At 34.6% G+C, this 16,985-nt stretch overlaps 2 protein-coding genes across 2 annotated transcripts; one reads left to right on the top strand and one right to left on the bottom strand.

The window, feature by feature from the left end:
• Positions 1-7,430: 7,430 nt before the first annotated feature.
• On the bottom strand, positions 7,431-16,535 carry LOC136823008 (amidase-like). Its single transcript, XM_067079312.1, has 7 exons — positions 16,367-16,535; positions 15,913-16,083; positions 15,043-15,222; positions 14,171-14,271; positions 13,256-13,475; positions 8,447-8,625; positions 7,431-7,781 (listed from the first exon to the last, which is right to left on the bottom strand). Exons 1-7 carry the CDS (start codon positions 16,521-16,523, stop codon positions 7,497-7,499), a joined length of 1,293 nt encoding a protein of 430 aa, XP_066935413.1. The 5' UTR covers positions 16,524-16,535; the 3' UTR covers positions 7,431-7,496.
• On the top strand, positions 9,693-12,654 carry LOC136823009 (chymotrypsin-like elastase family member 2A). Its single transcript, XM_067079313.1, has 6 exons — positions 9,693-9,784; positions 10,062-10,203; positions 10,501-10,660; positions 11,088-11,370; positions 11,826-11,990; positions 12,421-12,654. The coding sequence occupies exons 1-6, from the start codon at positions 9,745-9,747 to the stop codon at positions 12,588-12,590; spliced, it is 960 nt and encodes a 319-aa protein (XP_066935414.1). The 5' UTR covers positions 9,693-9,744; the 3' UTR covers positions 12,591-12,654.
• Positions 16,536-16,985: the final 450 nt, after the last annotated feature.

Genomic DNA, 16,985 nt, shown 5'->3' with positions numbered 1-16,985 from the left:
ATTTCATAACAGTGCCGGAAAATAGTCTACAATATATGTAAGCCCCCCCCTTCTTAAACGATCCCCCCTCCTTGCTATCCCCCACTTTTTAGTGAAAATTTCTGACCCCCCCCCCTTCTTCACTTTTTTGGAAGGTGTCATCCCCCCTTAAGAAAGGGGGGTCCGAACTATGGTGCTATCGCACTTTTCAGCTCCGTTAGATGAAATTCGTTGCTCAGCGGCATCCTATCAAGAAATTATCATGGGATTATTTAACAATTACGAGTCTTCAAGAAAAAAAAACATTCTGCAACGTTAAGCTTAATATTTACTTGTGTCTAGAAGCTAAGCATTTCAGCTACCATTACATTTACATTAAAAACCAACTTAAAAGTCACATTAATTGCTAACTTAAGCCTTCCTTAGGCTTTCCATACATCCCTAGCGAGGTGAAATCATTTATCATATTTTCGATAATACAATTGTTAGTTTTTGTCTTTTTTCTCATAGCAGTCACATGTCAAAAATAGAATTTGGATTTTGATCATTCTTTGAAAATTTTAGTCCTCAATAAAACCTTCGCATTAACGCATCTCTGGAGAAGGGTTAATATATTTATCAGTACCTATGGTTTAAGAAGAAAATGATCTCCTACAAGGGTAATCTAGTTGAAAGAGAGATATGGAAGTTCTTAAAATGTCATTAGCACTCAATCAACAAGATCCTTTTACAAGCATTCGTTGTTATCAGAAAAGTGTGAGGAACTAATGTGCTTGACGTTATTTTCTTTGAGCGTTTGCAAACGTCGGTTTTCATCAGTGATATAGATAAAAGAGTACGAAAGAGATTCCGAATAGTGAATTCATTATCATAATCTTGATCAGAAAATTGACAACGAATTGATGTTTGATAAAATATCTATATTTCGAGCATAACTTCACTCATCTTTCAGGATTGTAAAATGTAAAATTACAAAGTTGCTACTTATGTGAAAAATTGGAAAAAAAAAAAAAAATGTGCTAATTGAAGGCTATTAAAATTGTAAAATGGTTAAAAGACAAGGTCGTAATAAAAAGTAGTTAAAAAAGGTATAATTCTCTAGAGGCTTTTAGGCCATTGTTTAAAATAGGTTTCAGTCTTTTGATATGTAAAGCTTCTTTGTATAGAAGTGATGACCAATTATCACTGGAATCAATTACTGACGTATTATCATTTACGAGATTTATGTAGATGGAGCGAAAATTAGGCTTTTCAATACCAAGCGTCAGGAGGGTAGTTATAAACTTGACTTCAGAGCACTCCTTCAAATGTTCGAGAACTGCACTCTCCTTCTTTGTAGCATGCTCTGAGCATCGCGTGAATAAATTCCTCTCCGTTTTGCCGACATAAGAGGCACGACAACCAGGGCAGATAAATCGATAAACAATGTTCGACTTGAACTTCAAGGGTGTTGGGTCTTTCATGTTGGTGTAGAAGCCAATTTTGTGTGTTGAATAGATTACTCGAAACATGACATTAGTGTCTTTCTTGAGACAAAACTTTAATTTTCTTTTTAATGCAGAAACAAGTTGTTCTCCTGTCGGGCCAGCGTAAGGGATACGTAACCAAAGTGTTGTCGGTATGGTATTATCAGCGTTGTCATTTTCAGAGTGTCGGGGACTGGTTGCGGTTTTAATGATTTTGTTGACGGCAAAGCGAGGAAAACCATTCCAAGAAGCGAACTTTTTGATCAGGTTAATTTCATTTTTCAATTTAGCAGGATGACAAAGTTTGGTGGCACGGTTGGCAAGGCTAGAAATCCATGCTTTTCGGTAAGACCAAGGAGCGTAGCTATCAAAATTTGTATATAAGCCAGTGTTTGTATCTTTTCTAAATAGATAGACCATCTGGTGCAATCTCAAGATCTAAGAAGTGCGGTGTTTCATCTTCAAATTTGTCAACTGTAAATTGAAGATTTTTATCAAATTTGTTAAGGGAGCAATGAACTTTATCGATATCTACTGGACGAATGACAAGGAGTGTATCATCAACGTATCTTGAGTAAAACTTTACGATACCAGAATCAATATAAGGTTTAATGACAGATTGTTCGAGTTCTGTCATTATGATATTTGCTAGTACAGGGCCAAGTGAACTTCCCATACTAACACCATCTAACTGTTCATAGAGAATGTTGTTTGCTGAAAATACGGTTTTTTTTACAGGTGTCTTGAATTAATTTTCTGAGTGTGTTTTTTGAGATTTTAGTTTGTAACAAGTTCTTGTTATAAATTCGATCGATAATGATGTTTATTGTTTTAGATAAGGGTACGTTAGTGAATAAAGAGGTTACATCAAACGATACAAAGACATAACCATCGTCAAAAAGTTCTTTTGGAATCTGTTTGATTTTTTCGGCAGCATCGAATGAATCTTTAAGCCAGAGCTCATGGTTTACCAAAAATCCATAAAAAGTATGAACACTTACCTAAATTTCGACCAATCGTTGATACCACTGGAACAACACATTATTCTGTTGGTAAATATCTCACTAACCTCCTTAATCCTTTAACTGTCAATGACTACACACTTAAAGATTCATTCGATGCTGCCGAAAAAATCAAACAGATTCCAAAAGAACTTTTGACGATGGTTATGTCTTTGTATCGTTTGATGTAACCTCTTTATTCACTAACGTACCCTTATCTAAAACAATAAACATCATTATCGATCGAATTTATAACAAGAACTTGTTACAAACTAAAATCTCAAAAAACACACTCAGAAAATTAATTCAAGACACCTGTAAAAAAACCGTATTTTCAGCAAACAACATTCTCTATGAACAGTTAGATGGTGTTAGTATGGGAAGTTCACTTGGCCCTGTACTAGCAAATATCATAATGACAGAACTCGAACAATCTGTCATTAAACCTTATATTGATTCTGGTATCGTAAAGTTTTACTCAAGATACGTTGATGATACACTCCTTGTCATTCGTCCAGTAGATATCGATAAAGTTCATTGCTCCCTTAACAAATTTGATAAAAATCTTCAATTTACAGTTGACAAATTTGAAGATGAAACACCGCACTTCTTAGATCTTGAGATTGCACCAGATGGTCTATCTATATTTAGAAAAGATACAAACACTGGCTTATATACAAATTTTGATAGCTACGCTCCTTGGTCTTACCGAAAAGCATGGATTTCTAGCCTTGCCAACCGTGCCACCAAACTTTGGTCATCCTGCTAAATTGAAAAATGAAATTAACCTGATCAAAAAGTTCGCTTCTTGGAATGGTTTTCCTCGCTTTGCCGTCAACAAAATCATAAAAACCGCAACCAGTCCCCGACACTCTGAAAATGACAACGCTGATAATACCATACCGACAACACTTTGGTTACGTATCCCTTACGCTGGCCCGACAGGAGAACAACTTGTTTCTGCATTAAAAAGAAAATTAAAGTTTTGTCTCAAGAAAGACACTAATGTCATGTTTCGAGTAATCTATTCAACACACAAAATTGGCTTCTACACCAACATGAAAGACCCAACACCCTTGAAGTTCAAGTCGAACATTGTTTATCGATTTATCTGCCCTGGTTGTCGTGCCTCTTATGTCGGCAAAACGGAGAGGAATTTTATTCACGCGATGCTCAGAGCATGCTACAAAGAAGGAGAGTGCAGTTCTCGAACATTTGAAGGATGCTCTGAAGTCAAGTTTATAACTACCCTCCTGACGCTTGGTATTGAAAAAGCCTAATTTTCGCTCCATCTACATAAATCTCGTAAATGATAATACGTCAGTAATTGATTCCAGTGATAATTGGTCATCACTTCTATACAAAGAAGCTTTACATATCAAAAGACTGAAACCTATTTTAAACAATGGCCTAAAAGCCTCTAGAGAATTATACCTTTTTTAACTACTTTTTATTACGACCTTGTCTTTTAACCATTTTACAATTTTAATAGCCTTCAATTAGCACATTTTTTTTTTTTTTTTTTTCCAATTTTTCACATAAGTAGCAACTTTGTAATTTTACATTTTACAATCCTGAAAGATGAGTGAAGTTATGCTCGAAATATAGATATTTTATCAAACATCAATTCGTTGTCAATTTTCTGATCAAGATTATGATAATGAATTCACTATTCGGAATCTCTTTCGTACTCTTTTATTTGAAGTTATCAGCTGGTAATGGTTTTTGATATAGATAAAACCTTCGTCTTTTTCAGGCTAAAACAAGTTCGTTAAAAGCCAATTTTAGTCCATGTATTTCTCGTTTTCTCAAGGAAAATAATTAAACTTGAAATTCTAAAGATAAACTGATTAATTATTTTTAAGGAAATGAAGAAAAAATATCCTTTGAAATGTTCATTAAATCAAGAAAAATGTTGATTTGCATTTCTCAAGAAAAAAACTTTTCATTGTATTTTTCTCAAGGATACATAAGTTCCTTGTATTTCTCAAGGATACAAGTTCTTTGTATTTCTCAAGGAAAAGCATTTTTGTATTTATGATATGCGTCATTGCAACGTCTTCTGACCTGAAAACCTCTTGCCCTTTTCTAAGGAAAACATTCGTAGAGTAGTATTTTTCAAGAAAACATAACTTTTTATTACTTAAGGAAAAATAACCTTTGAAATCCTTCGCCTTGCGGGGCGTTATTCATTTACGACGGGCATGACACCCGAAGTAGAAAAAAACATTATTCTTTTATCAGAGATTCACCTTGACGTGTGATACCATAGAATTCTATGGTGATACCATGGACCAACCAAACCACTAAAAAGGCCTGACTTTTCTCAAGGAAAAGCAACTTTTATATTTCTCAAAGAAAAACATTCATCGTTGTATTTCTCAAGAAAAAAAATTCTCTTTTTTATGTTGCTCAAGATAAAACTACTTGTAAGTTCTACATAAAATCCATCCAGAAATGGATGTTTTCGCATGACCAAATTACAAATAAACTTAGGTAACTGAAAACTTTTCCAGTAATATCTGTCATACCAACTATTGCAACATCATTAAAGTCAGAACCATATGGAATCAAGTTCGTTCAAAACTACTTTTAAGTACTCAGATACACTTAAAATGCAAACAGAAGCAGAGAAAAAAGTCGGTATTACTGTGAACAAAATACCTCCTTAAAGATTCTAGCGGAGAAAGTTACATAACAATTTCAAAATCCATTCATTCCTCTCTCTCTCTACCCCTTTACGAACCTGACTAAACTATAAGAGATAGAACAACTTCATTGGTGTATCGTATAGATTTTCAGTTAGAATCTATTATTGCAAACAATAGCAAAAACTAAACAGGCGGTATACCATCTGTCCCTCTGTAATGAAGACACCTCCCTATAATAGGCTGATAAAGGTAACAGAATTATTGACGAAAATCAATCAGGAAAATCATGTTTTGGTAAAAACAAATATACCGCCTTTTTCTTACTTCGTTTTCATAAACGTTTTAATACCTATTTCTGTTAGAATGGGCCCTTCCTGAAGAAAAATAGATAGTCTATTTATCATAGAGGGTAGAGGAAATATTGTCCAGGGCTATTGAAAAGACCGTCCTGTCCATTCATTAATTTATAGGAAATTTTAGTATACAAGGAGTAGATTTGATGCTTGTTCAGCGGGGTAGGAGATGAGAGATCTATATGCCCAGGGAGGGGAATTATTGGAAAAACATCAATTATACCCCAGTGCAATCATGGACAAAAGGTTGTAGACAAATGAAATTTCAGTGAAAAATGATGAGAAATAGAGCAAAATGACTCTTCAATGTGTCTGAAAGGGGATGGAAGTTAAGAAAAACACTTTTGAAGTCGTTTCATTGCTTTTGAATTGCTTTTGAGGAAACCACAAGCAAAAAATCAGCGTTTTGATACTGGTATAAGCCAGATAATCTACAATCCTGGCCAAAAGTAAGTGGAATTCCACCTATTCTACTGTTTTTATGGCTCCTCTCCCCCTCCCCCCCTCTCTACAATGTTGCTGAGTCAAGTCGAACTGAAATTCAACATCGTACAAGGGTGGAACTTGTGAATTCATACCAAAAAGTGAGGAATTCCATTACCTGTAGCCCTTGTGGAGTTTGGAAAGCACCCAGAACCTCTTGGGAACTTGTTTTTGATCGATATTGAAGTATTTTGAAGTCTACAAACTCTTTGTCCATGATTGTGGGGTTCAGTGGATGACTCGAAAAAAATCATTTGGCTGGAATTTGACAGATTTGGCAACAATTGGCAGTTAAAATTGTCTAGAATTGGTTAAATCTTTGTTCATAATAATGATATTCAAATGAAGGCGAATCTGGGACTAAAGCTTAAATATTTAACTCAAAGAGAAATACGGAAGTTTTATTTGAAGATTAGTTGAATTAAGATGATTCTATTTTTATTAAGAATTATTAAGAATTTAGTGATTTAACGCCTCGCAGAGCGCCTCCAGGGAAAATAAATGATCCAGGTCAGTCCATTAGCAAATTACGGAAGCTATTTCAGAAGATTATAGCATTTAAGCTGACTTAATGATCAATAGATCCGTTAGAAAACAATGATACGAGTTGAAATTCTTAATATTCATAAAACAGAAAAATATCAATTAACATTTGTAATCGGGACTTTAATCTTGAACATGATGGAAAGGTCGATTCAAAATTTATTAGTAGAAATTAATACTTACAAGTGTGTTGATTACTAATGAGTTTTCAGGTAACCCCGAAATAATGTGAACAGTCTGTATCTGATTTCAAAAACAAATTTCGTTTTGTCTGTGTATATCTGCAAAAATAAGAATAGATGTGAATGAATTGTTTTACAAACTGTTTATAACCTAACCAAGTGACTAAAAATTGATTTTTTTCTCCTTTCATTTTTTTTACATATTATGAAACCAAACCTGAAAACCGTCATCATAAAAAATCGAGATAGTAACTTTAAGGTTTTGAAAATAACAAACTTTGTGATCGTGAATCAAAATTTGAACTCTTCAAACTCATTTCTTAATTATATCGAAGGCTCAAAAACTGGCTATTTGATAATAGCCCTACAAACAAGTCAATTGCTTCTGCCATTTTTAACTAAGACTTACGAGACTTGTCGATGGTAAACATTGATATATTCTAAAAGAAGACTGTTTTTGGATATTATCAGACAAAAATTATCACAATAAGATTAGAATGGGGATTTATAACGAAAACAAATAAGTCTCATGAAAGCTAACGGTGAAATTTCGTCAGCAAAGACTCTATTTATTTTATCAAGGAATAGCTGAACAAATTCGTTCTAAAACTAAACCGGACCAAAACACAACGACCGCTAAACAACTTTAATTGAGCTTAAAATTGAAATATATTATCAGCATCCTTTTCAAACTTTATAGGTTACTTGGGTTATACAAAATATCACAGACAAAATATATTCAGCATGTTTCTCAAAAGTGTTTATATGAACATAATAAGCATCAGGTATTCACAAGGAAGACAGATCTAACCAAAGGTAAAAAAATCTTTAGAATCAATTACAAATCAAAGACACTTTCCATTACACTTGCTGCATTTAAGACACCCAAATCATCCCAAAGTTTACCAACGACCATTAATCCAACTGGGAATTTCATTTCTGTTGAAAATCCACAATTCAAACTTAAAGCTGGATGGCCAGTTGCATCGAAAATCGCCGTGTTCTTAATCATGCTCAATGCTTCGGTGATTCGTTCTTTGATCGGTGCTTCAGATGAAGGGATTTTGCAGGGTAGACAGTTCAAAGTTGGCATTATGATAACATCAAACTCCTTGAAAAGAGCCTAGTAAATTAAAAACAGAAAGAGGTCTAAACATAATATCATCGAAGTACACGATTTTTCATAAGAGCCTCCAAAAATTTTGAAGCGTTCGGATGATCTTAACTTTTTGAGTTTTAAGCCTAAAATTGTTCTTAAAATGTTCTTATTTTTCATCATTTTTTAAGCATTTTGTCCATTTTTCTAAGAAACTGGGTGTTTTAGAGTCTGTAAAGCCTTAAAATGTTCTTAACTTGTTCTTAACATTTTAGCCATTGAAACCTTAAGTTCTTATATAGTTTGTTCTTATAAAAAAAGGTGTATCAAATATTTCATTCAAGACTTTCTGAAAAGAGAGAACCATCGCTTTAGGTCACCTTGCAACAAAAATATTTCATCTTTTGAATTTAAGACCGGAAGGCTCGGATCAGAGAGTGTTATCAATGATTTTAACTTTTGTTCAACCCAAATTTCCTGGCACACTATTAGCGTCAACCACATCGCCAAAAAGGGAAAATAGCTTTACTTTGACAGTGATGCACATAAATTCGAAAAAAGACTTTTTTGCCAAAAACACCAACGATACAAGCAACTTTAAATGGAACAAATTTTATTTTTTTTATTTTAATTGTGTCCTACCTGTTTCCAGACACACTTTAGTCAATTTAGATCACCAAAAAGAAACATACCTCGTATTCTGCTTTCAACCTGGATATAATGGAAGATGTTTTTGCGTAATGATAAGGTCCATGGTTTTCGTTCACTTGATCACCAATCAACATGAGTTGTTTAAGAACGTGGTTCATTTCAGACGATTTGTTCTTGAAGCCTTCGAAGTATTTCTGGACCAGTGACGGTGCTTGATAACCTGAACAACGGTGCGTATAATTGTTTGTATTAAGAACATTAAGAATATTTATTGGTTATTGACATAACCACTTGCCTAGCTTTGAAAACCCACTGGAGATTGCCATTCTGTATTGCATGAAATTAATTTTACTCGTGTTATTTACTTGAACTAGTATTTGTGAAAATTGTATGGTTAATCTAAAAAAATCTACATCAATAATGTAGAATAAATCGAATATTTTGTTTTAAATGCCATTTTTCTCACTTATTACACTACAGTGTACTTTTTCTCTCGTTAACCTTTACAATGAACTTTAAAAGGCCTCAGGAAACTTAGCCTGGGTGACCAGAGATCGGTCATTTACTTTTAGTGCTCACCCGGGCTTCTAGAGTATGTCGCATCTTTACCTTTAAATATTCTATATTAATCCTTAATGGTATTTTGGAAAATATATCTCACTTGAGGCTTTCATTATAGCTGTGATATGGTTTCTTGGGAAATATCTGGGAATGAGGAATATTTCGAGCTGTGTAGGTTGTAGGTTAAGTAAATCAAAATGTTTCTTAGGCTTTCATGATAGCTGAATTTTAGTGATAGCGTTCGAGAATATCAGGGAACAATTATTTGGAAATTTTTGTAGGTAATGGCCAATTAACAATTTAATTTCATGTGGGATGTTGTGGAATTGAGTTGGCCATTAATAAGATTGACATTTGATAGGATCCTAGAAAATTTCCAAATCTTCTTTTGCTAGATCCTATCAAATGTCAATCTTATTAATGGCCAACTCAATTTAATTTCATGTAGGATGTCGTGGACAACACATGACACAGCAGAAAAAAAATCAAAAGAAGATTTAGAAATTTTCTAGGATCCTATCAAATATCATTAAACAACTATTTTTAACCTTTTCTTTTTATAGTTTTGTATCAAATTTTGCCTGGAAAATTTCACAAAATTTTCTTAAAAGACGTACAAGATAGCTAATATTTAAATTAACAGTAGCCAGGTGATGGTCAAAATTTTATGTCAATACTTACCCGGGATGGTATATAAGGTCGATATTTCTTGGTCAAATCATTCACCAGATTTTAAAGAAGAGTTGAAAACAGTCAAAGAAAAGACTGAGAATCAGAAATGAAGATCCTAATAATTTTAGCATTAATCGCTATATCATGTGAGTTTTATAATTTATTTTTCAGATACTCTGTATTCGAGTGTAATAGCGAGTTTATGTATGTGTGTTTTCTGTGACAGACTAACGGCGCTCTATTTTGCGGGTTAAAAGTGCAGGTTTTTCCAAATCACTTCAGTCACTCTGTCGTACAAAAAGTGGATACATAAACTCGCTAATATGCTAAAGCACACGGTATCAATTAACAAAATTTATTAGACTCCTGAAACGGTTTTTTTTTGGGTAGCACATAATATAAGAAACTATTTTCTAATTTCAGACGGATGTTATGATACACAGGGCAAATCGAACTGTGAACATTGGAAAAAAGAGTTTGATTTTTGCAAAAGACGTGATGCACATTACCATTGCAAACTGACGTGTGGCATTTGCAAGAAAGTTTCTACTACACCACATCCTACGTAAGATCTATTTGTTTTTCATTTTTGTTTTTAACCCCAACCTGGTACAATAACTTCCTCTAACCCTTTACCGACGTCCATTGTGCGCTTTAAGCTGAAAGATTACCAAAAGTGCTGGAATGGGATACGTTTTTTCTGTTTAGTTACTTTTCAACTCTATGTAAGACTCGCAGAGGTAAAAAAAAGTCCTGTCCAGTGGTTACCCTCGTAATTTCTTTTGCCTAAGTTGAAGTTTTATTATCGTCTATGTGCTTCGTGCGCCACATCGAATGACTTTCAAACTCGTTAAATTTACAGTAACAATCCAAACCAACGTTTCCAATGCGGGCGATCAAAGATCGGACAATCTAGAGTTGTTAATGGAATCACACCGAAACCTGGCTCATGGCCTTGGATCGCCTCTTTGCAAAGGCGTGGAAGCCACTTTTGTGGTGGTTCGCTGATTTCACCGAACTGGGTAATAATTAGATTTAAGTGAATGCATCTCTTTTAGAACGTAGCTTACCGCTTCACTATAGACTGGAGTCGTTTATAATGCGTCTAATACAATTGTAAAGGCGTTATATTATTGTTACGGGATTTCGTTTGTATTGACTAAAATTGTTCCATTCATTACTTTTGACTTTATTTACTATCTACTTATGTCTGAATTTTAGTCGTCTAGCTTGCTAAACCGCTTAAACAAGAAAAAAGACACCGTGTATGAAATAAGATTGCTTAAAAATTAAAACAATAGAAGAAAAGTGTACAGACAAAATTTAACGCAAAGAAACCGACCGAAGTTTAGGGTTTTCTACAGTTTTCTTTTAGAAGAAGAAGTCCGTATTAGGGTGTTACAGTCCTGTCAACTGCCTTTGCCCATTGAGGATTCTTTTCAATTTCAGGTCTTAACTGCCGCACACTGCGTCTTAAACACATGGCCTAAGCCAGAATTCTCAGTCAACTTGGGACGTCATGACTTACGCAACTCAGAGAAAGACTCAGCACAGAGCATCGGTTTAAAACGAGTTATCATAAACCCTGATTATAACCGGAACACGCTTACGGCCGACATTGCCCTTATTGAACTCGACAGACCAGCCTTCATCAACAGCAGAGTTGGGTTGGCATGTCTACCACCAAGCGCTAACGTATATCCAAAGATCGGAAAAGTCTGCTACCTTGCAGGTAAGTTTACTTTTTTTCAAATCGCTAAATTCAATAGGATCAATTACCAGAATTGCTTCCCGCCAACCCAAATTTTCTTCCTTAGCCCTTAGACCACGAGGGACGCGTATATGCGTCCAAAACAAGCCAAAATACTGAGTCTCAGACTTGAGACCATAGCTCCTGACCACTTGATTTAAAGGGGCATAAACCGAATGCTTTTAAAAAGAGTATAAAAATAGCTTTCCCGTGATACCAAAACCATCTTCTAAATCAAAAGCTACAAGTTTATATGACACTTTAAAGCTTTGAATGAGTTTAAAAAATAAAATTTAGAAAATTTTTACTTTAAAAAGAAAACAGCGTGCACAAAGGGTTAAGACTTTTTATATGTACACGCGTCGTTCTCAAATCGGCTCCCTACATCAGAATGAGCATAGTAACAAGAGAGAGCTTTCTTTCTCCTTATTATCCAGGCTGGGGATTGACCAACTATCCTGGTCGTGGAAGCTCAGTTCTCCAACAGACCAACCTACCTGTTGTGGATGCTTCAAAATGTCATTACCAACGAGAGGTGGTTTGTGTTGGCAAAGGACCAGGAAAAGGACCAGATGGAAAACAACATCCACTCCCATGCAAAGGTAAGCTATAGTCTCGTAAAAGAAACTATTGATTCAGTAAACATTCCTAATTTCTAACTACGGGGGGTGGGGTGGTTATTACATTTTAAAGATAAAATATGTACAGATAAAATCTCAAGCTCCTATGAGTACTTTGAATGCAACTTTCATCCACAAGAAATTTTTGACTTGACTATCGTCTGTTTGACTTTTATCACCTTTAACATGCATTTTATCCTCATTGGATAATATGTTAATATTCGCAGTTATGAGCCAGAGTTTACAAATGACATATAATTCAAAACGTCTACATTCAGAGTGTTTGAGCCTTCTCGCGTTTGAGTCTTCCCGTTTTCCACTTAAACTAGTACCGCCCTGCCAATAACTAATATTGAGCACTCTGTCAACTTTAAAGTCAGTTTTGCAATAAGCCTATTTTCATATTTTTCAGGAGATTCTGGTGGCCCATTAGTATGTCAGCAATCAGATGGTCGTTGGCAATTAGAAGGTGTGACAAGTTATGCATACAAGTTGTGTAAAGAATACGCCGGATATTCCCCTGTCAACAAATATCTTCCCTGGATCAAGAAATACGTAAAGGATAGTGTTTTTGTGTATTAAAATAATGTGAACAACTTTTAGAACATAACTTGATTATCTAGAAGAAATCCTTAGTATTGGGAAATCACTCTCTAATTCATTCCTCAATCGAATCCATGATGCATAAAATTACACCCTTCGATACCTTTTTTCCACAATCGCTGGTCCTAGCACAGGTTGCAAAAACAGAAAATGGAAAAAGTTAGTCATTTGTTAGGTGTCTTAAAACTTTAAATTCTTGAGAAAAATTCCAAAAACTTTTGAATTTTAGTTCCATTCAGGGTTTTTGCACGCGTTTTTTATCTTCCACCATTTACTTTTACAGCATTTTTAAACAATAAAATGAACAAACTATTCCCGCTTCCTCGCCGCGCTAACCCTAATTTGGAGATTTTTTTTGTTTATTCTGCTTTATCAACATAAGGTGTGCCTCCTTTCTATATCATAGAAAATTATATCTTTTTCGTAATTCTTTAAATTTGCTTCAATTTTAAGTAAATTTGCAGTCACATTTATATGAGAAAAAGCACTAATTCTTTAAGGATTCAGTCACTCAATTTAGCCTTATTCTCTAATCTAGCCTTAATTCAGCCTACATACTCCTATTACTTTCTAAAAATCGTTTAACTTATAAGAATTAGCATTTGAAATATAGGCTTTTCCAATAGAAAGAGAAATTGATCTACCTGTTATGCTTGTACCATATCCACAACCTCTCACCATTGCACCGTAACATCCCGAATGAAATAACACGCTCATCAGCCGATCTGTATTCACATGATTCGGCATGCTAACCGTTGACACTTGAAACAAGTTGCTCTTCTTGTTAATTTTTATAAGAGCTTCGTGGAAAATTTCAATGACGTTTTGGTCACAGACATCAACACCTTCTTTCAACACGCCTACCTGAGATAAAACAGTAAAATGTATAATACAATAAATCAGAATCCTTCATGGCTTACTGCAGTTTTAATGAGCTAAATATTTGATTTTTCTGTCGGTTTATAAAATTTGTCTCTATTTATTACTACACTCTTTGTGGAGAAAGTCCTAAGCGAAAGGAAAACTAGACTAGGACAATCCGATGAAATTTATACCCTTTACAATGCATTTTCGAAGTAAACTCATTTTTCGCAGTAGAAAATATGTATAAGAGAAATTGAACCCCTGGCGGAACAGGGGATATTCAGGCAAATTGACCAATGGGTATGTACGGCGGCTAAAAGCATATTTTATTCAAGAGAGAAGAGATGTACTGTAAGTGTGAGTGATAATTTGGGTGGAAAATTCAGTAAATCCAGGAAAACCAAAAATATTTTCCCATTAATTTTGATTTTTTGCTCTAAAAGGGTTTAAAATTTGAGGCAAATGCACTGTAAAGGGTATAAATTTCACCGGATTGTCCTAGTCTAGTTTTCCTTTCTCTTAGGACTTTCTCCATAAACGAGTGGAGTAATAGATTTTATAAACCGACAAAAATCAAATATTTAGCTCATTAAAACACCAGTAACCCATGAAGGATTCTGATTTATTTTATTATGCCTTTTCCAGATTGTATGAATAATTGAAATCCATTGAAATAAATGGAATTAAAAATATACCTTAATTGGACGGTCTAATGGCTTTTTTGGGTAAATCAGTTCTGAATAATTTGGTACTTGGATGAAAGGGTTTTGTCGGTAATCCTTTCCATCGTCATAACCTACAAATAAGCATTTGATTTGAATTGTCAGTAAAATTAATGAGTCTATCGCTTCTCTAACACCCTGACAAGATGTGTTTGGGATTCGAACAAAGTCCACTGCTGTGCAGTGAAAAAACCTTTCTTTACACTACCGATTGGCAGAATCCAAGGATGCACAGTCATAGTCTTATTCACATGGTGAATTTATTGAATTTAAAAGGTTTATAAATTTACCGAATTTTATTAAATCAGCAATTTTAGCTTTTTACAGAACTCGATTGACATTTAATGGAGCTTAGTAAAGCACAAGAATGCAGATTCAGAATAATTTGCATTGGTTCGGACGTTTTCAAAAAGTTTTCCTATATACTGGTAATTAAATTGTTCCATCCTTTGTAACCAAAAAATTATCAAAGGGATTATGTCCAGTAGCGTGGCGGATCGGCCAAAGCTGGGGAGGCAATTTTTGAAAGCTGGGATTTTGCCGCCTCACACTTTTAAAAGTGCACGAAAATTCTAGGGTATTTTTTCGCTTTTTGCCTGAAAACTTTTGTGTGAAAAAGCAAAGGGCGTCAAAATTAGTAATCAGAGGCGCCCTTTTCCGACCCTTGTCTTTTGCCCCAAAAGATCGGCCTAATGCACTTCTCATTCTAAAAATGTTACTGCCAAAAAAAATATATACCAGGTGAAAAATTTAGTGTGAGGTTTTCAATCGTTTTAAAAACAAGACCCGTCATGAAATTGATACAAGTTCAAGAGGAGTTTATAATCATGACAAAATTTGAATACCTGCTAACACTTCAAGTAATAATGCACAATCAGCAACATTCTTGGTCATCGGACCCAGATGGTCGACAGCAGGGATGATAGGTGATGCAGAGGTGTAAGGGACCAACCCATGTGTTGGTTTCAATGCAACAATACCACAATTAGATGCTGGGATGCGTACTGAACCACCTTGGTCTCCTCCTGAAATTGTTCAAATAATCGGATATTTTTCATTCCATGTATTAAATATATACTGTCCGTTTGTAAGCAAAAGACTAGTAACTAGGCAAAATGTTTTTCTTTTTTTTTAACTTGGGGGTGATGAGCGGTCGGGCTTGAAAACACGTTTTGGAAATATGGTAAATGATTTTAGTTTTTTCTTGGTGTGGCTGAAATACCTGATGACAGTTTTCTTGGAGTGGTTGTACTTTACAGTGCGGTAGACACAAATTATAATTTAGTATATATGTTTAGTATCTAAGGAGGCCCCCACCATATGGTTGCCAGATTGGCTAAAACTGCCTCTCCGAAAGTCAATTTTCAGCAAAAGGCAAGTAGAAATCGCGTCCATATTAGTATATTTTCAAATCATAAGACTATCTTCTTACATAGTTAGTGCGTTCGTTAGTTATTTCGTTCTGTGGCACACGTTGGCTCAACGTAAGAGTGGTAAAAAGAGGGAAGAGATGAAGCAAATAAATCAAGTAAGTATATACAGACAACATTGACGAAAGTTACACCTTTTTCAAAAAAAACAGCATAATCTGAAAAAGTTTTTTTGGGGGAGGGGGGCAACTGCTTTATGTACTGTTTGTACGAAAAGTTACAGAAACAGAACAACATCCTTTAAATAATTTTCATGGTTTTTGAAATTTTTAAAGTATCACCTACCTATAGCCATATCAGCTTCTCCAGTTGCCACGAGAACACCACATCCGGAACTGCTCCCTCCAGCTGAATAATCTTTATTGTGAGGGTTTCGAACAGGTCCTTTTTGTGTCCAATAGCTTGCACCACTGAAACAAAGGTCCTCGCATGTTGTTTTTCCGATAACTGTAGCACCTGTAAAGTTATAAAGAAGGAAGAATGTTACCACCATCATGGTTCGAGAGCATTAACGCTCTCCAATATTGGAAACGTAGCAATAAAGAGCATATTTGAAATTCTAGATTCATCGTTTGTTACATCTGAAAGAATTAACTCTTTTAATATTTATTCGAGCGATATTCCATTCGTTTCAAATATAGAGGATTTTTCTTCATATTTAGATTTTATGATTTTTCAACCCTAATTTATAATTTTTAGAACTCAGCAAAAATATAATACAGGATTTAAGTCCACAGACCTTCATTCAAGACACGTTGGACCACGGTCGCGTCATCATCAGCGATATGTCCTTCCAATATGGCTGATCCGTTCATCATTGGAAGTCCAGCAATACAAATATTATCTTTGATGGCGATACGTTTACCGGCTAATTTACCAGTTGTAGAACCTTTCATTTCACACTTGACATACCTAAAAAGTAAATCCAACCGATAAGATTGAATTATACTTAAATACGAAAATATATTCAAATGGTTAGGAAGGCTTAGTATATGGCTTTTAGTTCGTGAAGAAAAATACCGGGTGCGCCACAAAAAAATTTCTCTCTTTGAAACTAATTTTCTCGAAATACAACATTTTTTAAAGAACCATTCTTATTTCATCGGAAAGAAGAAAGATAAACTTAAATTTTGAGGGGTGATATATTAAATTTGATTCGGTAGATCAAAAGTTATGCTCAATTAAATCAAAAAGTTAGTTTCTGAAAGTGCTCAAAAACGTTAAAAATGGACCTATCAAATTAAACAGAAGCATAATTACATGATGCCTCAGTATTTTCGTTTCAGTAATCAAAAATGATAATTAGCTGTCTAAATGACCTTTTGTTATATAAAGGAAGGTTGAATTATAACAAATGG

Source organism: Clytia hemisphaerica, unplaced genomic scaffold (genome assembly GCF_902728285.1).
Source record: "Clytia hemisphaerica strain Z4C2 unplaced genomic scaffold, Clytia hemisphaerica genome assembly, whole genome shotgun sequence".
Taxonomy (NCBI): Eukaryota; Metazoa; Cnidaria; class Hydrozoa; order Leptothecata; family Clytiidae; genus Clytia; species Clytia hemisphaerica.
The sequence above is the reverse complement of the archived record's forward strand: the minus strand, read 5'-3'. Positions and strand labels throughout refer to the sequence as shown.